Source organism: Halichoerus grypus, chromosome 2 (genome assembly GCF_964656455.1).
Source record: "Halichoerus grypus chromosome 2, mHalGry1.hap1.1, whole genome shotgun sequence".
Classification (NCBI taxonomy): Eukaryota; Metazoa; Chordata; class Mammalia; order Carnivora; family Phocidae; genus Halichoerus; species Halichoerus grypus.
In genome coordinates this window covers 31,985,141-32,008,096 of record NC_135713.1, presented here as the reverse complement: position 1 = coordinate 32,008,096, position 22,956 = coordinate 31,985,141, and the positions used below count along the sequence as shown (strand labels likewise).

Sequence of the window (22,956 nt, the reverse complement as noted above, 5' to 3'; positions counted from 1 at the left end):
AACTCATGCACAAGAATGTGCAAGGCATTTTCATAAGAAAAAAAATGGAACCAGCAATAAAAATATCATCTACATCAGCATGAATAAATTTCAAAACCATAATTTTGAGTAAAAAAAAAAGTCATAGAATATATACTATAGGATTTACTTATATAAGTGGCCAAAAAACAGGCACAAATAATCATAAGTTTTTATTTAGGGACAAAGACATATGAGATAAATGTATATGGAAAGACAAAGAAGTGATTAATACAAAACAGAAGATAGTGGTTGTCTAGGGAGTGGGGGTGGGGAGGATGTGGCCAGAGAGGGGTAGATGAGAGCATTTAAATCAGTCTTTGGCAATATTCTATTTCTTAAGGTGGGTGGTGGGCATATATGAGTATTTGTTTTATTAGTTTTCTTCAAACCGTATGTTTACATTAGTCACACTTTTGTATATATGAAATATTTCACAATTTAAAAACAAAAGCATTTTTAAGTGAGCTGACACTGTGGCAGTGGTAGAGATTATTACAACCAGTCATGACCAGAGTCTTGAGTTTTGACACCCACACAGGGACAGACCATCCAGTCTGGGACCCATAGACTTGAAAATGAGACGAAAGAATAGTTCAGCTTAAATGAGACAAATTTAAAGTATCATTGCCTTGTACCCCAGAGTTAAAGAATATGTATCCTTTTTAAGCCCATATAAAACATTTGTTTAAGCCAAATATTAAGCCACAAATAAATTCTCAACAAATACCAAGTATTATGCCACAAATAAATTCTCAACAAATACCAAAAAATCAATATCATATAAGTAATGATCTCTGGCAATAATCCACAGGTTAAAAATAAATTAAATCAATGAAATTAAGTACCTGGAATGTATAGGAAAGGATATTTCCACTCAGTCTATAGAAATCTTTTCCATCCCCACTAAACACTTTTCTGCATTGACCACCAAAACTTTTAGTGTTGATGACTCTCTTCCTAAACTGGCCAGTGAGTTCATTGTAACTGTTTAAAAAAAAAAAAAAGGAAGGAAGGAAGAAAAGATGATTAAAAACCAGAAACAGCACTTGCTGAAAAAGGAATTCTAGAAAATCTTGAAATACATTACAGTTAAGCATCTCTTCAAGAGAGCTCAAATAAAGAGAGCAGTATCTTAATGCACACCATACATTATCCACCTCCCCTGGGTGGTGTAATAGCTAAAACTAATAGCTGGGGAAATCCAACATCCCTTCAGCCTAAGAACATGTTTGGGGAACACACAGCCCTTTTGTATCTATAGCGAAAGCTGGTTTTGAGTTGAATCTATAGATAAAACCAATACAATTAAGATTACTCTTGAGGAGAGGGAACTTTCTTTTCTTTTTTTTAAGATTTTGTTTATTTGACAGAGAGAGAGCACAAGCAGCAGGGGCGGCAGGCAGAGGGAGAAGCAGGCTCCCCACTAAGCAAAGAGCCCGATGCGGGGCTCAATCCCAGGACTCTGGGATCATGACCTGAGCCGAAGGCAGATGCTTAACCAACTGAGCCAACCAGGTGCCCCGAAAGGGAACTTTCTACAGGGAATTTCAACTAAATTGCCTCTTAGCATACTGAATGGTATACCCTTTAGAGTAATTTTACCATTTCTCTGTTAATGAATTTTAAAATATTATAGAAAAACCACCTCTAACTATCATTCTAAAATAGACTATTTTAAAGCCTTGAAATCTCAATTTGGATCTGACCCTTGAAAGTTCTTCACAATTCTTTTTGAAAAGACAAACATGGGATTGTCCCAACTTCACTTGAAAATGAAAGTTTCCAGCTGGTTTAGACAGTTACTTTTCAAGCCTAAATATTCCAACACACCACTTTCTCTCTTCTTTCTCTGTTCTTATTCTATTATCTCTTCATTCTCTTAAGTAGCTCCCCATCATTGTCACTGCACCAGTTCTCCCTCTGTCTCTCTATTTCTACCTCTCACCCAGAAGGTGACCAACATCCAGGTTTTCCCAGGTCTGAGGGGTTTCCCTGGACATAGGATTTCCAGTGCTAAAAGCAGGATAGTCCAGGGACAACTGGACACTCTACATTAACCACATATATTTTCAGGTATACAGGTATGAATTAAAAGTTCTGGGGCACCTGGCTGGCTCAGTCGGGGAGCGTGCAACTCGATCTCGGGGTTGTGAGTTCGAGCTCTACATTGGGGGTAGAAATTACTTAAATAAATAAAACTTCAAAAAATTTTGTTTTAAATGTTTTAGGATGTGGCAAAGAGCTCTGAGCCAAAAGCTTAGCTATTATGATTTGTTATTAGATTTACCAAGCCATAAAATAAAAACAAAATGAAAAGCTACAACCCATCCATATGCACCTTACCCATTTCCAGTAAGTTCTATGTTGGGAGGAGGTTTATCAAGGTCGCAGGAAGTTCTGCTTTCTGAGTTCTCGCATCTGTCTTCATCAGCGCTGTCCTCTTCACAGTCAGAATCCCCGTTGCAAACCAAAGATTTGCTGATGCACTGGCCTATACACAAGATAAGCCCCCACACAAAATAAAAGAGGGAAGAAGGCAAAAACTACCTGGGATCAAAAAAGTTTTGCCTCAGAGGTGCCTGGGTGGCTCAGTAGATTGAGCTTTGACTCTTGGCTTCAGCTCAGGTCCTGATCTCAGGGTCATGAGTTCGAGCCCCGTGTGGGGCTCCGTGCTCAGCAGGGAGTCTTCTTGAAGATTCTCTCCCTCTCCTTCTGCCCCTCCCCCGATTCATGATTGCTCTTTCTAAAATAAATAAATAAATCTTTAAAAAAAAAAAAAAGGTTTTGCCCCTGACCCCCAACACTGCATTAATATTTTACTGTGAATTTGAGATCAATTTTCAAGGTGTCCAGGAAAGGCCTGGTGATTATTTTGGCCCTCATATTCTAACACACAAAATTGATTCTGACCTCATCTGGAAACAAAATTGAAAATAAAAGCTGAATTCAAAATCCAGCCTTCCACCCATAATCAAGCCGTTTGTCTGAATCTTCCCAAAATCAAAAGGCGACAACCACTGGGAGGATACATTGACATCCTGCCCTTCAACTTCCAGTTTATTTTTTTGTAATCACTGACCAAGATGCCAAAGCTCTGCTTTTTTTTTTTTTTTAAGATTTTATTTATTCATTTGAGACACAGAGATACAGAGAGAGAGAGAGAGAGCATGAGCAGTGGGAGAGGCAGAGGGAGAGGGAGAAGCAGACTCCTGGCTGAGCCAGGAGCCCAATGTGGGGCTCGATCCCAGGACCCCGGGATCATGACCTGAGCCGAAGGCAGACGCTTAACCATCTGAGCCACCCAGGCGCCCCCAAAGCTCTGCTTTTTTTGGTGATTTGATGTGTAAGCTTTTGAGAGCATGGAAACTGGGTCAAAAGTTTAAAATTCCACATCTCTTTAGCACCTACTCTGGGCAAGGCACTCTTCCAGATGTTAGGGTACAAATATAAATAAAAATGGTATGTTGGGCTTTTCATATACTTTACAATCTAGTAGGAAGGACTATGAAGACACAAATCATTATAATCCCGCAATGTAATTGTTCTGATAGATCTACATCCCAGGCGCCAAGGAAGCACTGAAGGGCACCAGATGATCTAACCCTGGCCCACCTCCCCAGCATCGTCTGCAGCCATTCTCCTACCTGCTTCCTATCCCCTCATCACACCTACATGACTAAAAGGCCAGGCTTTCTGTCATCTCCACTGGCCTTGCACTTATACTTCTCTCCGCCTAGGAGGGTTTCTCTACCTGCCACATACTTGTTCCTCAAAAATCAAATTAAATATTATCTCCATCCCTACACCACAGGCTATAATACAAGTCCTTCGTTTATGTCCTCAGAGTATGTATTGCACACAACTGTTCTGATGGTAAAGCACGCACCCCACTGGGGTCTCACTCAATCCAACGCAAAGAACATTTGTTGAGAGTCTACTATGTACCAGGTACTTCAGATGCAAAAATTAAAGGAATATTATCCATATCCTCAAGGAGTTCACAAGAGAGATAACCAGGCCAACAGATAACTCCAGATTATAGGTGGTACGATGTACATAGGGAACATAGAGAAGTGATTTGTTAGTTATCTCTATCAGTTTAGGAGTTAAAGAATGCTTCCTAAAAGATGAGTCATCTGATTTTGGTTTTGAAAGTAAACTAGGAGTTCAACAGGTATTGTGGAGGAGCACTTCTAACACAGGGATTATTTATGTACTATTCTGCCCATAAACTTCAATATTTGTGAAGGAAGAGGCTATGTGTTTCATTTACATATCCACAATCCTCACCACTATATCTGGAGCCTAATAAGAATAATAAATATCTGCTAAAGGTTGTTGAATTAATCTGACTGCACAAACGCTACCTAAACAATAGGGCAAAAAATACTCAGTGCCCAAACTTGAAATTAGGTTTCAATCACCCTGTGCATAGGAGTGACCCGTACTGCTTCTTGATTAGGTAATCAGTGTTGCTTTTTTTGTGAACATAATAATAATTTGGGCAGTAACGTTGTTTTTGCCCAATCTTGATGTACCAGACTCACTCTGCATCTTCACCAAAAATGCAATGTCAAGGGCTGTTTGGGTCTGTCAATAGTCATATTTCTTTTCAAAGAAGCAAGGAGTATCTCCACCTTTATTACCAGATGAAATAATGATATTGCATTTGAAATAATGATAGCTGAGTGTATAATTAATATGCCAATAAAATCAATTCTTAGGCCAATATAAATTCAGTAAAATTGAACAAATACATACTGAGCAAGTTAATCAAATAGCATTTGAATTTACACTCTGCATGGAGTGTCCAAGCCAATGGAAAAGAGATACCTGAGAAACACCTGAACCGCTCTCCACATCCCTCTTCTGTCGGACATCCTAGTATAGGTTCACACGATTGTGTTTCAAATGCACTTCCAACGCAAGGATGGCCCCCATACTGCCCATAAACAGCAACTGACCGCCTGCGAGTCTAAACACAAAACAGGTAATGCTTTTTGACATGTCCTTTCCTTTATCGGAGAAACAAAATCTAAGAGAAACTAATACAATTGAAGAATCAGTGTTCAGGAAATTGTTCTGGGGGGCAGATGTAAAACCTCCTAGTCCAAAGATGAAGCTACCTCTGCAATGGAATTCTACTAGACAATCAAAATCAATGGCCTCTGAAATGGGAAATATGTCAAAGGCAAATCTCTGGGAAAGAAAGTATGGGAAAAATAGAGGAACTCATCAAGCTTCTTGAGAAACAAATAATTCATTCTAAAATTCACTTAATCAATATGAAGACATGTATCTAATATTTAAACAAAAAGAGGTCCACAAAATCCTTTTCCTTCCCAACAGCAATCAAATGCATCGTGTAAGCCTCTTCCTGTACTCACCTTTTCCCTATTAAAAAAAAAATAAACAAAATCTGACCTTCCAGAGAATTTAAGCCTTGAGCAAATACCAACAGGGAAGACAGGATATACAAACTGATGGGGGGCCAGGAGTGGAACAGTCAAGAAAGAATTCTTGAGATGTTTTTGGTGCAAAAAGGTGCTTTTATTATAGCACGGGGACAAGGGCCCATGGGCAGAAGGAGCTGTACTTTTGCTCTATGAAGCTGGTGGTTATATACTTAGTCTCAAGGGGGAGGAGATATGCAGGGAGTATCAGATCATAAATGTCTTTTTCGAATTTCTACTCATAAAACTACTTTTGCAGGATTTCTCTGGTGCTTATCATTGGGCTCAGTATTAACTATCAGCGAGATGAACAGGCAGTCATGAGACCCTCAGTATCTGATCCTTGTGGGAACTATGCCGGCTATAGGTCAGGCTTCTGGGCTAACTGTGAACACATTTCTGCTTCTATCCCTCATCACAAGCCAAAGTTGAATCTTTTCATCCATCCTAAGTTGGGTTAGAAGTGGGGATTCTTTCCGACATAGGGTTGCAGTAATGTAATTTACTCTGTGAGCAGCTTTGTCAGCCTGGGCCTGACACTGGCAGCTTCCATTGCGTCTAAGCAGAGGAGCTGTGGAGGAACAGGAGTGGGGAATGCGACTCAGTACAGTTCCTTGATAAGTTTTTAGTCTCTCTGTTTAATTGATGATGACACCTCTCACATATGTCTTATTAAATTGTCCTTTTCTGAAGTTCCAAAGCACAGATTGTATTGTTTGTCTAAAGAGTGCTTCCCTCTCTCTGGATATGAGCATGACCTTGATAGCTGCCCACTGCAAACAGTCAAATTCTCACCTGACAAATTCTGATCTTATGACCCTATTTTCATTCTCACTTGTCTCTTTCTGGATGAAAATTTTGTCATTATAACCTAGGGACGTAATCATTGCATGATGACCTTCATGCAAAGAAAAAAATTGCTAATATGAAAAATACCTTCCATCTCTTTCTTTTTAGCATTCTTTCTTAACTTGTTTTTAAATTATAAAAATGTTTTCTGTAGTTGGTGTTTGACTTTTGCCTTGTTATTCATGTAATCAGAGTAGTCATCTATTTCTCCAAAGCCAAATTCTGCATTTGTGTAACTTGCTTTGTAAATACCACTCATGTAGGTACTAAATGCTTGATGAAAATGATGATCATGATGATGCTTCAAAACAGAAATTATCTTCTGTAATATGGTTCTGTTTTCTTAATAATTAAAAAGTGGTTTTTAAATACACATTTTTATTCAAGCTGAACCACCTTTAAAATATTTTGCAAATATAGAATCATGTTGTATACCTGAAATTAAAATAATGTCATGTGCTAATTATATTTCAATAAAAACATACTTAATCATTCAAATGTTTAGAACCTTTAAAACAAGCATTATAGGGGCGCCTGGGTGGCTCAGTCGTTAAGCGTCTGCCTTCGGCTCAGGTCATGGTCCCAGGGTCCTGGGATCGAGCCCCACATCAGGCTCCCCGCTCAGCGGGAAGCCTGCTTCTCTCTCTCCCACTCCCCCTGATTGTGTTCCCTCTCTCACTGTGTCTCTATCAAATAAATAAATAAAATCTTTAAAAAAATAAATAAATAAATAAATAAATAAAACAAGCATTATAGTTTTGGAATTTATCCTGAGAAAATTATCAGAACAGAGGACAGATTTCTATGTACAAAAATGTTCACTGAAGTTTTATTTATAATAACAAAAATGTACATATCCTAAATCTCAAACAATAGGAAAGTGGATAAATAAGATCGGTATATGCACATAATGGAAAATAATAGAGCTGTTAAAATTCATGCCAAAAGTATAATTTTAAAATAGTAGAGGGGTGCCTTGGTGGCTCAGTTGGTTAAGCACCCGATCTTGATCTCAGCTCAGGTCTTGATCTCACGGTCGTGAGTTAAAACCCCATGTTGGGCTCCGTGCTGGGCGCAGAGGCTACTTACAAAAAAAAACAAAAACAAAAAAACAGTAGGATATAGGGACCCCTGGCTGGGTCAGTTGGTTGAACATGTGACTCCTGATCTTGCGGTCATGAGTTCAAACCCCACATGTGGCATGGAGTTTACTTAAAAAAAATTTTTTTAAATAAACAAAAAAAAATTTTTTAATAGTGGAATATAAAACTATAATCAAGCAATTCTATTTTAAAAAATTATAAACACACAGAGAAGATAAATTGAAAAAATAAATACCAAATGATGGTATATTGGTTTCCTTTAAATGGTGGAATTATAAGTAGCGTCTTCTTTATATAGACTTTCCCATGTTTTCTCCAATGAATAACTTATAATAAAGGGAATAAAACAGACACTTTTAGAAGTACTCTATTATCTCCAGATCAAGTCCAGCATTTTATTTGTATTACTTAGAAATTAAACTTTAAAAAGTTTAAAAATGCAGAGGGGCCTGGCTGGCTCAGTCAGTGGAGCAGGCAACTTTTCATCTCCAGGTAGTGGGTTCGAGGCCCACGTTGGGTGTAGACATTACTTAAAAGTAAAATCTTAAAAAAAAAAAAAAAAAAGTGCAAAATGTTTCACTCTTTGTGGTCATTCACTATTTGTGAGGTAAAACAAAGCAGCCATTTTGTACTTGCTAGTGTTAGTTTTAAATAAGAAGAAAAGTTGAACCCAGTAGTGAGATTTTGAACTACCTACTAACTTCATTTCATGCTCTTCTATTTCTCTAATAGTTAAAGAGTTAGTGAATTGCTTTATCCTATGTATGTTTCTAGCCTCTAATGTAAGATTTAGAAAAGTCCTGCAAGAAAAATAAGAATGCAGGAATTACTTTATTACATTATTAATTACTAAAGCCATACTTTTCTCCCTTTAAATTAATAATTATATTAAGAAACAAAAAATAACATGTCAAAAGCTTATGTCATTTGTCTATACATCAGCTATTTCAATATAAACAATATATACAATAAATAAAGAATAAGAGCAAAGTTTTTTTTTGTTTTTTTTTTTAAGATTTTATTTATTTGCGAGAGAGAGAATGAGATAGAGAGAGCATGAGAGGGAGGAGGGTCAGAGGGAGAAGCAGACTCCCTGCTGAGCAGGGAGCCTGATGTGGGACTCAATCCCTGGACTCCAGGATCATGACCTGAGCCGAAGGCAGTCGCTTAACCAACTGAGCCACCCAGGCGCCCAAGAGCAAAGTTTTTGTACGGTCCTACCTGAGTCTTGGTACAACCGTTGCATTCTGACCACGGTCCATAGGAATCCCATTGGCAAGTGACTGGAGCGGACGCTCTGTCAGATTGTTGTAAATCAGGTAGAAAGATAAAGAGAGGGGAAACACAAAGAATGGTCAAAGATAGTAAAAAAAAGAAAAAAAAAATCCTTCACAATTTTGTAAGAGGCACCAAAAGCATCCCAAGACATATAAAAATATACGGGGAAGGGACCAGCTTTTTTAGAGATTAACATTTATTAAGCATCTATAATGTACCAGACACTATTTAGACACCTGAGCTGCAGACACAATGAGAGATGGGTCACTGACTATGGATAGAGGAGCGGACAAAGATGCAGAGGTATAAACAAATAATCCTAATACGATCATACAATATATCTAATTTGATCAATTTCATAACAGAAATGTGTCCGGTACAATGTGTTGTGGAAATATAGATGAGGGAGTGTTCACATTTGGGAGGGTAGGTGAGAACATATAGGAGGAAGGTATTCTGGCCTTTGAGAGGATTCTGAATAATGAATGGAAGAGTTATACAGAAACTCTTCACTGGAAGACAAAAAGCTCTAAAAAGACCCTATGAGAAGTGAGAAACTAAAAACTGGCCAAGACTAAAGGGACAGAAATCTATTTTTAGATATTCCCCCGTTCATTTAGGCTACTTCTCAAGAACACACCCGAGTAGGGTCAATTTGAGTTTAAACAACTCCACTCCACTAAAATACATGAAAAATGGAGAGTCGGTTCTCATGTGATGCTTAACTCCAGCTTTGTCAAGAAGATCACACGGCTTGGCCTAGCCCAAAAGCACATTTTACAAGGGGTAAAGGAACTCAGACTCCTGATTCCTGGATTTCGAGCACATTCCTAGCCTTGGAGACATCTGGAGTCAAGGTGATTTGTGCTCACCTTAAGTCTGTGAGGTGACCCTGAAAGTAAGGTGTCCCCCCTGTAGTGTGTGTCCCTCACGTGCTTTTATGGAGCCAAGCTTGCTAATCTGTCATCGTGACATGGCAACAATGATCCAAATTCCTCAGTGTTTGTGACCTTTGAACAATCGGAACTTGCTATTTTTCTATGTTGCGTCCCAGGGACAGACAGAAGCCTTCCCCAAACACCGAGGGTTAGGAAGGGGAGCTAGCTTGGCTTTCTCTCCCCTGTGCTCCCACAGTAGGGCATGCAGGCCTCTTCCAGAAACCTTAGCACATCTGTACTGAAATTGACTATTTCAAGATCTGAATCACCCAGTGGACTCTCAGTACTGTGTTGGTCCACTTTGCATCCCCATCACTAGATCACCTCCTGGCACATATTCTGATAGCTCGATAAAGTGAACTGACCTGGTCCTATCCCATCCAACCGACAGTGAGAGCAAACAAGGCCAGGGATAAATGAGGTTGGCTTTTTTCCAGGTCTCAAGAGTCAATAAACCTAATTTCTTAAAAAAAAAAAAAAAACCAACTCTCAACCAGATGGGAACTACGCTTGCGGTGAGCATAGCATAACGTATAAACTTGTCAAATCACTATGTTGTACAAGGTAAACTAATGTAACATTGTGTATCAACTATATTTCAATTAAGGAAAAAAAAAAACCTCTCAACCTTTAAAATCCAAAGAAAGTTTTGCAATGACTACATTCAAAAATCAAATTCTGCTCTAACATACGTCAATTCTAAGGTTGGTGTAATAATCTGAATTGCAGGGAAAATCACAGTACTAGGACAAGAAGAAAACCTTTAGGTATTTTTAGCCTTCAGATTTCTTCCTTACGGGAAAAAAATAAAGTAAAATAAGAATAAGAATAAAACAAGCTTTTGCTATCATTGCCTTTTCTCAAAGTGTGGAAAGATAAAGTATTGAAGGGATAAAGATGTTCAGGCTGCAATGTAAAAATCAGGTCATGTATTAAAGATCTTCCTAAAAATAAAAAAACAAAAATTTTTAATGATTTCCAACACAATCCCAAAAAAACTCTCACCTTGAAAAAACTTGGAACTCTCCTGTAAATCCCACCAAGATGAATAAAGTTATTACCTGGGGATGGCAAGGGAGGGAGGAATAAAACATTACTTTAGTTTGCATTTCTTTAATGAGTTGAAAGCGAATACATTTGTACAAGTCAAGATTTTTGAGTTGGGAATATAAAGAAGGAAGGAACCATGGCCAGGCTCAATGACTCTGCTTGTCCTTTAAATTTCCATTCTAAATCAAAGTTTAATACAGTTCTGTTGAACTCATCTCCTACTATTCATTTCGGTAAAGACAACTAGGGGCAGGGGAATGTCATGGCCAAACAAATAGAAAACTTAACTCATTAGAGCATTTCTTTAGGGATCTTTTAATTCCTCTCTCCATTCTCCTTCACTCTAACCTCAATACTCATTAAGGACACCCGGAGGGGAGGAAGCCTCGAAGAAAGACCAGCCAAGAATAAGTAGTTAGACGGGAAACAAGCTTTATAAATGAAGAGTTAACCAAAGTTGAAGCACATCTCTAGCCAGAGGGGCGGTGATGCTCACCATGAGCCTTAGTTCTGTGGCTGGTTCAGGTGTAAAACACCTCCAAGGCCTTTTGTAATCTTCTTTATGTGATAGCACCAGCCTAAATATTGAAGATCTGGCAGGTCACAAAACTGTATGTAAAATAGGGTTACATTTTGCTTGAAAAATCAAACATGTATTAAAAACAAATCTAGAAAGAAATATAGTAAAGAGTAATCATTTATGGAGCGCCTGGGTGGCTCAGTTGTTAAGCGTCTGCCTTCGGCTCAGGTCATGATCTCAGGGTCCTGGGATCGAGCCCCGCATCGGGCTCCCTGCTCAGCGGGAAGCTTGCTTCTCTCTCTCCCACTCCCCCTGCTTGTGTTCCCTCTCTCGCTATATCTCTCTCTGTCAAATAAATAAAATCTTTTTTAAAAAAAGAGTAATCATTTATTTCTGTTACGAAATTATAGGTGATTTCTATTATCTTATTTTTACTTTTATGTATTTCCCTACTTTGACCACTGAAGGTGTCCGTGAATATAATTCAAATCTTTACTAGAGACTCTCTGAGAATATCAAATGTATCCAATTCATGACCCAGTGTAAAAGTCCTTTAAAGGGTTTTCTTCTTTTTAATTAAAAACTACAAGCATTTCTTTTTTTTTCCTTTTTCAATAATGTCTTTACTCTGTGCTATGTCAACTCATTTTTCCTCCCTCTGGGAAAGCCTGTCTTACAGCTTTTTTAGTCACTCCCAGGCACTAACAAATAGTCACATTTTCAGAAAACAAAAATTCTGAAACAATCTAAATAGTCAAATTTCAATTCAGCATCCGATTTTAAATCTCTCTCCTACTCCCTTGTCCCAGATGCTCCTAACACAGGTGGGGTTTGCTTCAGAATTCCTTCTCCTCATTCTTCTGCTTTCCTTCCCCACCTCTCTAAGCTGCCTCTGTCTTCTCCAGAGTCACAGCAGCAGGAAGGAGAGAGCAAGAGCCAAAAAGGAGGTCCACATTGGGTCCCTTGGAGATCTGCACACACCCTGATCCTGTCAAACTCTGGATATCCAGGATGTAACCAATACTGCTGTGTTGATTTACTCTGTCTGTTAGCCTGTGCCTTTAGATTTTCCCAGACATGACTAGAGTATCATTCCCTGATGTGGAAATGTTGGGGTTCAGAGCAAACGGTCAAGAAAGAATTCTTGAGATGTCTTCAGTGCAAAAAGGTGGTTTTATTAAAGCACAGGGACAGGACCCCTGGTCAGAAGGAGCTGCACTGGGGTTGTGACAGGTGACTGATTATATACTTTCAAGTTGGGAGAGGGATACATTGCACTGGACCAACACGTGTACTTGGTAAACTTTTAATTGCCTTCCATCCATCTGTATCTTCCACTCTCACATTCCTGACCCTTTCTTTCATCCAGGATTCCAAATTCTAAAATTCCAAGCCTCCAAACTCGCTTCTTTAAAGCTCTTAGATAAGTCAAATCATGGGGTTTCATGGCGTGGCCCCAAATTAAACAAATAAACAAACAAAATACACTGGAGGGAATTTTTCCCTAAGAAATAACAATGGTACTATTGTATTTCTCAATGGCTTTCTCAGGACTTTCATAAACATTGTCTCCAATCTCTGATTCCCAGACCTCCGAACCAGTAATTTTACTGCAAAACAAGAAAAGGAATTCACTTTGGCTGAATTGGTAAATATATTTAAAGAAGGATTTTTTTTAAGTTATCCCCAGATCTTTCTCTTTCCTATTTTCCCATGTCTTCTCCTTATTTGAGTCATTTTGGTTAAGCCTCACTCCCTTTTGAGATTGCTTCGTTTACAAAAGTAATGAAATTATTATCTTACCTTCATGTTTGGGGAAACATTCAGGGCAGAAGAAAGGAAGAAAATTTCCACTGAGTGCCCGGTGAATTTTCAGCAGCAGGAAGAGCCCAGCAGCCTGCTCCCTCCCTGTCTCTCCCTGCTGGGGATTAACTTGGCACTCATAAATAAAGCAAGTGGTTCTGAGACTTAGCTCCTACCCCAACCAGATTCTCTGGGGACACGAAGAGCCTGCGCCTCTATTTAGTCCATGTCTTGAAGCCAGATGCATCTTATCAACTTACACAGGCCTTAACTATAGCCAGCTGGAACTGTTTGGAAGTATAGTTCTAAGAAAACATCTGTAAATCAAGAAAGGCAGCCAATGTTCTCAGTTCGATGTTTAAGTGATTTTCAACCAAAGGAGACTCTGTGTAAGGCAAGGGATAAGCCTCCTTTCTATTTCAATCTTCTAAACTAAGCGGATGTTTTCATGATTCTCTTAAAGGGTGTTGTACACTAGACTTTGAGATTAAACACTGTGAGAAAAAAAAAGATCTAAATGCAGTTCTGTCACTCAGAATATAAACGGAATATTCTGGGGTGGAATTTCCACCCCGCCCCCGCACAAAAAAAGGAAAATGAAACAACAAATACACGCGCGCACACACACACACACACACACATATGGCCTAACACAATATTATATCCATCCCCTCATGCTTGACTTCCACAGAAAAGTCAAAAACAGCATCATGTTTTGCAAACATATTAAAGAGCATTCACTAATTTTCCCAAGTTCTTACCCTAATCCTTTGATGTGGAGATCACTGTTGGAAAGTTCCTATCATGTTCATCATCCTCTGTCCATTGTCTCCTCTTCGGTTATTATCTTGGCTAATTCTGCCAGATCCTCGATCCCCACAGGTTTGCACTGATCCTAGCAGTTCTCAACATCACTTTCATAGATTGCATGAATGCTGCATTTTGGGGGCAATATTTCAGATTTTCTGAAGCTATGGTTTGATTCACATGGTTTGGCCAAATATTCTGACACTTGCTGCTAGGGCATTAATAGGAGAGACGTAAGTGTTAAGTGGGAAGGGATTTTTGAGTTGAGAGTAATTTTATAACTAAACATTCCATTAGTGAATATTTTCTAGTTTTAATGATTTATTTCTTTCTTTATCCAAAGAACTTGAATAATAGAGACCAACCCCTACCCTCCCCTCATAAATTAATGGGCTTCCAGAGACAAATCTTCCATATCTTTTGTTAAAACCATTAGTGATTTGTGTGGAAGAAATTTTGCCACAGAGAAGATGACCCATAATTCCTGAAAGATTTTTTTGTTGTTGTTATTGAACTCCAATTGCATGATTTCCAAATGTTATGGACTCTTCTAAAGTACTCATTGTGCAGGGGCGCCTGGCTGGCTCAGTCAGTGGAGTGTGTGACTCTTGATCTCAGGGCTGTGAGGTCAAGCCCAGCGTGGGTGTGGAGATTACTGAAAAATGAAATCTTTAAAAAAAAAAAAAAAGAAGTACTCAATGTACAATTCCACATTCAAGGGCTTCATTTACATTCCCCTGAAAGCAGATTCTCAAACAGGAAATCAATTGCAAGTAGACTTTTTGGGGGGTTGGGGGACTTGGGTTTGGGTTTTGGTTGGGTTTTGTTTGTTTTTGTTTTGAGAAGTGCTCCTACAAAGCACTGTTGAGGGGTGGGAAAGTGAGACAAGAAAGGAGAGGTAGTCGGTGAATGGTACTTTACCTTGCAAGATACCACTGTGGCAATTAAAACTCAGTCCCAATGTGGAAATCTGGGGAACACTGCAGAGTACATTTCAGAATTATTCCAACTAAGCGGATATATCAACCAACACCCTATCATTGATTGAGGGTGGCTCTAGACTCAACTCTCCAACACTTCCAGTTTGCCTTGGCGGTAGGCTGAGCAGCACTGGTAGCTAGGAGGGGAAAGGGCCTTCAAGTAGACTGTTGCAGGTATCAGCAGTATTTGCAGATATTTGCCTTTGTCACGTAGCAATGAGTGTTGAGGGGATATAAGTAGACACCAACAGCACTGCTGTGGTAGTTTGTCATTCGTACATGAATGCATTCATTAATTTGTTTATTCTAATTCAACAAATGTTTACTGAGGACGCATAATATAATAGGCTAAAGATTTTGACAGATAGAAGCCTTGAGCAATATCTCTTATTGTTTTTATTCCTTACATGCTATAAAGATCATATGAGCCCATGTATAGAGTATGCTTAGTCTAGAGGATGTCACATGCATATAGTGTATCTACAATAATTTAGAACTTGAATTGTTCAGTTCACAGAGACTGTATCCCAGAGATCAATTAAAAAGTTTACAAAACCTTCCTTTCCCCAAGTGTTTTGCACTCTCCCATCTTCATATCTTTGCTCTCACATGAACAGTGTTTCTTCAACAGGAGGAATTTCAATGGAGGAGTCATTAGAACAAAGGCTTTAAGTGCAGGTGGGAGCCTTACTGTGGGAAATGTGACTACTGGTGTAAGTTGTATGGACTTTATTCAAAGGACAATGGGAACTCACTCAATGGAAGTTTTGAAGAAAGAATCAAAGAGATGTTTTCAAATGATCAAAACAGTGGTAGTACACAGACCCCATAGGTAAGGAGTGGAAGCAGGACACATGATTTGGAATTTATCTGAGTAGTCAGACAAAGGGTAATCAAGGCCTCATTCATGAAGAGATAGACAAAAGACCAGGAAATTCACAAGGCTTAGTGATTAAACATGGTTCCAAGTCTGATTGAGAAAATTGGAAAAATTTAACAAATTAATAAAGGAGAGAAACAGGAAGTTGAAGAGGAAGAGGTGATTTTGGAGAGGGGACATTTTATTTTGGAGAAAACAACCAACACATAACCAGAAATGTCTATCTTTTTGGAAAGGAATATAAGAAATACCTTGGATAGGGATATAGGTAGAGCCAATGGCAGGAGGATCATAGAGAAGTGAAGTCATGGGACAATGATCACAATGAAGTATAAAACCATAAGACATGCCACTTCCCAGGGAGCAGAAGGACAGGGAAGAGCCAAAAAGGAAAGAGAGAGGTTACAGAAGGAGAAGTAAAACGAAAACAACGCACTGTCAAACCAGTTCAGGAGAATCACAAAGAGATGTCAGTCAACAATGACAAGTGGAGATCAAAGAGAAGGAGTATTGAGGGAAAACCACACTACATTGCAACTGAAACATAATTAAAACACTGTGGATAAACTGAGCGCAGAGTTTCCACACATATTTTCCACTCTGGTGCTACAAGATACCTCAAGAAAAATAATTAATTTTATGTTTAAGTAAGTATAAGAAGGGCGCCTGGGTGGCTCAGTCATTAAGCATCTGCCTTCGGCTCAGGTCATGATCCCAGGGTCCTGGGATCGAGTCCCACATTGGGCTCCCTCCTCGAGGGGAAGCCTGCTTCTCCCTCTCCCACTCCCGCTGCTTGTGTTCCTGCTCTCGCTGTGTCTCTCTCTGTCAAATAAATAAATAAAATCTTAAAAAAAAAATAAGTATAAGAAGCTGCATATATTATAGAGAAGGGTTTCTCAACCTTTGAATTATTGGCCTTTGGGACGTGATCATTCTTTGTTGGTAGAGGGGGGTTGGGGGAGCTTGTCCTGTGCACTGGAGGACACTCAGCAGTATCCTTGGTATCTACCCACTTGATGCCAGTAACACTCTTCCTTAGTCATGGCAGTCAAAATTGTCTCCAAATATTGCCAAATGCCCCCAGGAGGCAAAATCAGCCCTCCTCCATTGAGAACCACTGTTTTGGTGTCTACCTCTAGCAAATGCTCAGCCTTAGATTCACAAAGCACACTGCACAGTGCTTTGTAAAGTAAATGTTCTAAAAGTTGTACACCAAGTAAAATTTCTTAAAACTTTTTTCAAACCAGAATTTTCCAAATTCATGTGACCCCAGAACTTGTATTTCTGACAAGGTTCAAAACTGGTATAGCAGACATGCTTTAGCAAATGGTATCGGAGCCAATACTGAATCCAGGGAAGAGGAAAGCAGATTTCTGCCAGACTGGGGAAGGGTCCACAAGGGCTCAGTCCTCTCCCTATCTCCTGCTATGACACACTCCCTATTCCCCATTAGTCTTCACTTCCCTTGGTAGCACCTCAAAAACTTTAACATCCCCAGACCCTAATGAAACAGATCACTGATGATATCAAGAAGCTGTTATGGTCCACCTTGGGGAGATATTTGAAAACATTTTAACAAGCCTATTTCATTTGCTAGCCATTCATCTTATCCTAAATTGTTCCACTGACTGTAGGCACATAAGAGGAATAAACTTGCTGAGGAAAAATAAAGCCTCCTTTCCTATCTTCTGTTAAGTCTGATAAGGTCAGAATTGAAACTGCCAGAAATTGGAGCAAAAAGCAACACTACCCCCTATTGGCAGGCATGCTGCAGTGCCTTGAGTAATCCAATAGTATTAGGCTCTGGAGTTAAACCACTCAGGAGCGAGAACCGTTGAATCTTCTTAGTCTCCCAGTCAAGTGCTTGTTAAGCTAATAAGTACTCCAGGTGGTATCTCTTTTTCCATTAAAGTGTCATGGTGTGAATAGTTTGAGAATGAAATATGGCAGGCAATACCTTATCTAAAGGAATTTTTCAGCAAAACAATGACTGTTAAATGGCTTTATCATATACCTAGTAAGAAGCTGCCCATCTCTGCTGGGAGCACTGCATTCAATACTGTGATTTGCGCATTATTTAATTAGTTAATTTATTTACTTACTTATTTATTTTAAAGGAGATAGAAGTTTATTGAATACACCACAAGGGAGCGGCGGGCAGGACAGCACAGGAGAGACTATCTGCCTGCATTAAAGTGAGGTCACCAAAAAAAAAAAAAAAAGTGGGGTCACGAGATTAGTACTCTCTGTTGGTATCCAGTCCCTAAGAATGATGTTTAAGGTTTAAATAGATTAAGAAATACTTCCAGGGCATTACACTTCCTTGTAGACAGTTGTTGTCATTTACAACACGGGACTAGCCTTCGCCTCGGTGGCCCCGATGGCTGCAGATGGCAAGAATCCAAATACAATCAGGAAGCAATACGACACTTTGTCGTTAATGCGTTTCAAGGTTTTCAATAGTGGCAGGCACCTGCTAAATTTAGGAGAAGGCCTGGCTTGGTTTGGGTTTCTAACATCTGGGTTTTTCAGTTTTCTGCAATGCGCACTGTGGCGGTAGCCTGCAAGGCCAAGATATAGTTCATTTGGTTTAAATTTGAATTAAGTCAAAGAGCTCTGAGAAGGAAGACACAAAATGCAAAGATTTTCATGGTTCCACACCTGCCTTGTGTAAAGACCTGCAGAGGAAGGGTGAATAGCAAAGGACAAGGTCATTTATCTGATCTGCACAGTAACTTGGGGTGTCTATGCAGAAAGCTGGTTTGTTGATGTTGTTGTTGTTGTTGTTTATCCAGATCAAGAGTTCAGCATATTGGGACGCCTGGGTGGCTCAGTCGGTTTAGCATCTGCCTTCGGCTCAGGTCATGATCCCAGGGTCCTGGGATCGAGTCCCGCATCGGGCTCCTTGCTCAGCGGGGAACCTGCTTCTCCCTCTGCCCGATCTCCCCCTGCTTGTGCTCTCTCTCTGACAAATGAATAAATTAAAAAATCTTTAAAAAAAAAAAAAGGTTCAGCATATTATAGCTCTAAAATGAAAAGTAATCACTTTCGGAAAATGTCAATCTATGTCATGATTTTAAGTTTTATCTCCTTAAGCTGTCTCTAGAGATATATTTAGATATCAGATTAATCATTACATGTTCCACAGGCCAAGAAAAAATAAAGAATGAGTGGTAGAAAGAAATAAAATCCTGAATTATACAACTCTTCAAATGTTGGTGAAAAAGTTTTAGAAAACAGTGAAGAACAGTCACAAATACATAACTAGAGACTTCTTAAAAGTAAGAATTCTCCTGAAAGCAATAAGGCACTGATCTGTGTACAAATACGTGTTCTAGAGGCAGAGAGTCTGGATTCAAACCTTGGGCAAGCTGCTCAGCCTCTTTGATCCTCTTGCTTCCTTCCTTGCCGTCTGAAAAGTAGAAATAATATTATCTAATTCATAGGGTTGTTCTACTAAATAAATCCAGGTAAAGCAATTATCACCATGCCTAGACTATAGTAAGCCTCATCCCATAAATGTGAACTAGAATGCAAAAGATTAGGGGCGCCTGGCTGGCTCAGTCAGTAAAGCATGTGACTCTTGATATCAGGGCTGTGAGTTCAAGCCCCATGTAGGGCATAGCGCCTACTTTAAAAAAAGAAAAGAAAGAAACAACGCAAACAAGCATCAATAGTGGATTGGTTAAGTAAATAATGGTATACACATTAAATGGAACATTACGCACCTCTAAAAAGCTGAAGAGGTTCTCTACATACTGATATGGAAAGATCTATAAAATACACTGTTAAGGAGAAAAAGGAAAAATACAGAGCAGTAGTTACTTTGGGGTTAAAAAGAGTATATATTCATATTGGTTTATACTTGCATGAAGAAATGCTGGAAGAATACACAAGAAACTAATAAAAATTGTTATCTTGTTATCTCGTGGGGCATACATATGAGAAGGGCACTAGGTGGAAAGATGGAAATAGGATAGAAAAAGAGATGGGACTAAGGCCTTTTACCTTATCCTAGCTTATATTTCTAATACATTAATGAATGCATTACCTATTCAAAAAAAAGAAATTGAAAATTACTTAATTTTATTCTGTCATTGTTTTATCTCATAGTACTATAGAATAGCATCCTAAAGATTCTCTGTCTTTCCTTGGCTTGTTTGCTTATTCATTTGTGTGAAGGAGTTGGGGTAGATTGTGAGGATGCACACTGCAATAATAGAAACAAGCATCTTAATGAAATGCCTCATGATTACCAGGGCCGAGAGATTGGTCTGGAGGCCAGGTGGATCTGGTGATTCATAGATCTTCACTTGAGTGCACCGTTGATATATTTCCTAAATTTTTATGTGATCATGTTTACAAATGTATGCTACTTCATTTCATAGTGAGCATATGAATAACAGGCACTGATCATATGTATTTCAGTACACGTGAAGATGTAGTAAGACACCCATATGCATCAAGAAATTCGTTTCACATTCTTCTTGCTCCTTCTTCAGCTTCAGCTAGTGTGGGCCTGCTTCTCGGGAGAACGTCGTTTGCCAGGAAGGACATCAGACAAACCCTGTCTCAAATTTAAGTTTTACCACTTGCTGTCTGTGTTCTCCTCTTAACTCTCAATTTTCTTTCTTGTTTTTTTTAAGATTTTATTTTTAAGTAATCTCTACACCCAATGTGGGGCTCGGACTCATGACCCTAAGATCAAGAGCCACATGCTCTTCCAATTGAGCCAGCCAGGTGCCCCTTAACCCTCAATTTTTTCTTTCTTTCTTTTTTTTTTTTAAAGATTTTATTTATTTATTCAAGAGGGAGAGAGAATGAGCGCGTGCGAGAGACAGAGGAAGAGGAAGAAGCAGACACCCGCTGAGCAGGGAGCCTGATGCGGGGCTCGATCCCAGGACCCTGGGATCATGACCTGAGCCGAAGGCAGACATTTAACCAACTGAGCCACCCAGGTGCCCCAACCTGCAGTTTTCTTAAAAGAAAAATAAAAGGATGACGAAATCTTTGTAGGGCTGATGAAATTCAAAATATGTAAAATGCACACTGAAGCATCTTGAGTACATATAGATCTCCACACCTTCCACACTCATGAATAAGTGAGTTTTTAAAATATATCCATAAACAAATGTGAACCAAAGAAAAATTTTAGCAAACCAGTTTATCCAGAGATATTCCTCCAATGATACACAATTTGAGTGACTTCCTGAGAACAATCAACTTGCAATTAATCAGAAGGAAACTGATTAATAATTAATTACCAGGGAAATTACCAACTATGTGACATTAGATTCTTACGGGTCTGTGAAGATAGTCACCAGGACCAAGAGCTATTTTACTGATTGAAATTTACATGATCTAAAATGAGAATGTAAAATAAATAATTAATTAAATTTAATGAGAATGTACAGGCTTATCAAAGTATCAAGATCCTTTTCTTTAGATTAAAATTGTATCAACTAGCATTATGAGTGATGGTTCATACCAATGAGAAGGCCCAGCTGACAGCTGCATTATTATAACTTTGATTAAGCAAAAAGTGAAATCAACTTATGTTAATAAATGTTTTTATTGTCCAAAAAAAGTCTTCAGGGGTGCCTGGGTAGCTCAGCCAGTTAAGCACCTGCCTTTGGCTCAGGTCATGATCCCAGGGTCCTGGGATCGAGCCCCGCATCGGGCTCCCTGCTCAGCGGGGAGTCTGCTTCTCCCTCTCCCTCTGCCTGCTGCTCCCCCTGATTGGCTCACGTGCTCACGCACTCTCTCTGACAAATAAATAAAATCTTTAAAAAAAAAAAAAGTTTTCCAAAACCTGTGGTCAGGTGAAGTAAAAACAGCACCTCTTTGGGAAAAAGAACATCCAACACTTAATGTGGAGTCAATAAAGGTTAGTGCTTCTCTCATCAAGACTAAAATGGGGAAACCTCAAAATCGTCCAAAGGATGTCCACAGGAAGTAACCTCTCTCTTCCCAGGGGAAACTGAGCAATGCTCTTGAAGTGCATAAAACAGACCCATGAAAATAGAAATCCTTGTTGATGTTTTGTCTGAAGTGTGTCTGAAATTGCCACTTATTTCCCTTTCCCTGCAGAACGGACCCTATGTATTTAGCCAGGGTAGGTGGAGGAACATGTATTCTAATGGGATGGGCGGATACATAAATAAATCAATGAAATACAAGGTGATAAGGCACCTCTGAATCATTCCTGAATTTCTCCTCCCTCTCACTGCCTCCCACATCCAATCAGTCATCAGTTCTGTAGAATATATCTCTGACTTATATACCCCTTCATTCATCCATACTGTCAGCAGATAGCCCCACCCTCCATATCATTTCCTCCCTTATTGACTGTCCGGTATATTTATTTATTGGGATATAATTCACACAACATAAAACTTACCCTTCTAAAGTGTATAACTTAGTGGTTTAAAAAATACTCACGTGGATGAGAAGCCATCACCACTATCTAATTCCAGAATATTTCCATCATTCCCAAAAGAAATCCCATATCCATTAGCAGTCACTCCCCATTGCCCACAACCTCTAGCTCCTGGAAACCACTAATCTACTTTCTGGCTCTATCGATGTGCCTCTTCTGGACGTTTCATACAAATAAAATCACTAATAGGTGCCTTTTTGTGTCTGACTTCTTACTTAGCATAATGTTTTCAAGGTTTATCCATTTTGTAGCCCATGTATCAGTACTTCATTCCTTTTATGGCTAAATAGTATTCTATGGATGTACCAGAATATACAATAGTCTGTGGATATATATCAATAATATTTTGTATATATACCACTTCATTTTTTTTTTCTTGAGAATATACAGACGTACCTCAGAGAGATTGTGGGTTTGGTTCCAGGCCACTGCAATAGAGTAAATATCACAATAAAGTGAATCAAATAAAGTTTTTGGTTTCCCAGTGCATATAAAAGTTAATTTACACTATACTGTAGCCTATTAAATGTGCAACAGCATAAAGTCTAAAAACACAATGTGCGCACCTTAATTTCAAAATACTTTATTACTGGGTGTTATGCACAAACAATGAATCATGGAACACTACATCTAAAACTAATGATGTAATGTATGGGGATTAACATAACAATAAAAAATTTAAAAAATATATACTTTATTACTAAAAATGCTAACCATCATCCGAGCTTTCAGCAATCTGTAATCACCGAGCGCAGAACACCATAACAAATATAATAATAATGGAAAAGTGTGACGGCAGCTATGGGTTTTTCATAAATGTTTTTTATAATGTGGT

General features: G+C 38.9%; 1 protein-coding gene across 1 annotated transcript in view; it reads right to left on the bottom strand.

Moving 5' to 3' along the window:
• Positions 1–13,232, bottom strand: part of C7 (complement C7) — a 50,944-nt gene extending 37,712 nt beyond the window's left edge. Inside the window, exons 1-6 of the mRNA XM_036068459.2 lie at positions 13,016–13,232; positions 10,648–10,703; positions 8,648–8,723; positions 4,855–4,996; positions 2,365–2,512; positions 867–1,005 (exon numbers count right to left, since the gene is read on the bottom strand). Coding sequence (XP_035924352.1) covers positions 867–1,005; positions 2,365–2,512; positions 4,855–4,996; positions 8,648–8,723; positions 10,648–10,703; positions 13,016–13,021 — 567 coding nt within the window. The 5' untranslated portion in view covers positions 13,022–13,232. The remainder of the gene's footprint in view (positions 1–866; positions 1,006–2,364; positions 2,513–4,854; positions 4,997–8,647; positions 8,724–10,647; positions 10,704–13,015) is intronic.
• Positions 13,233–22,956: the final 9,724 nt, after the last annotated feature.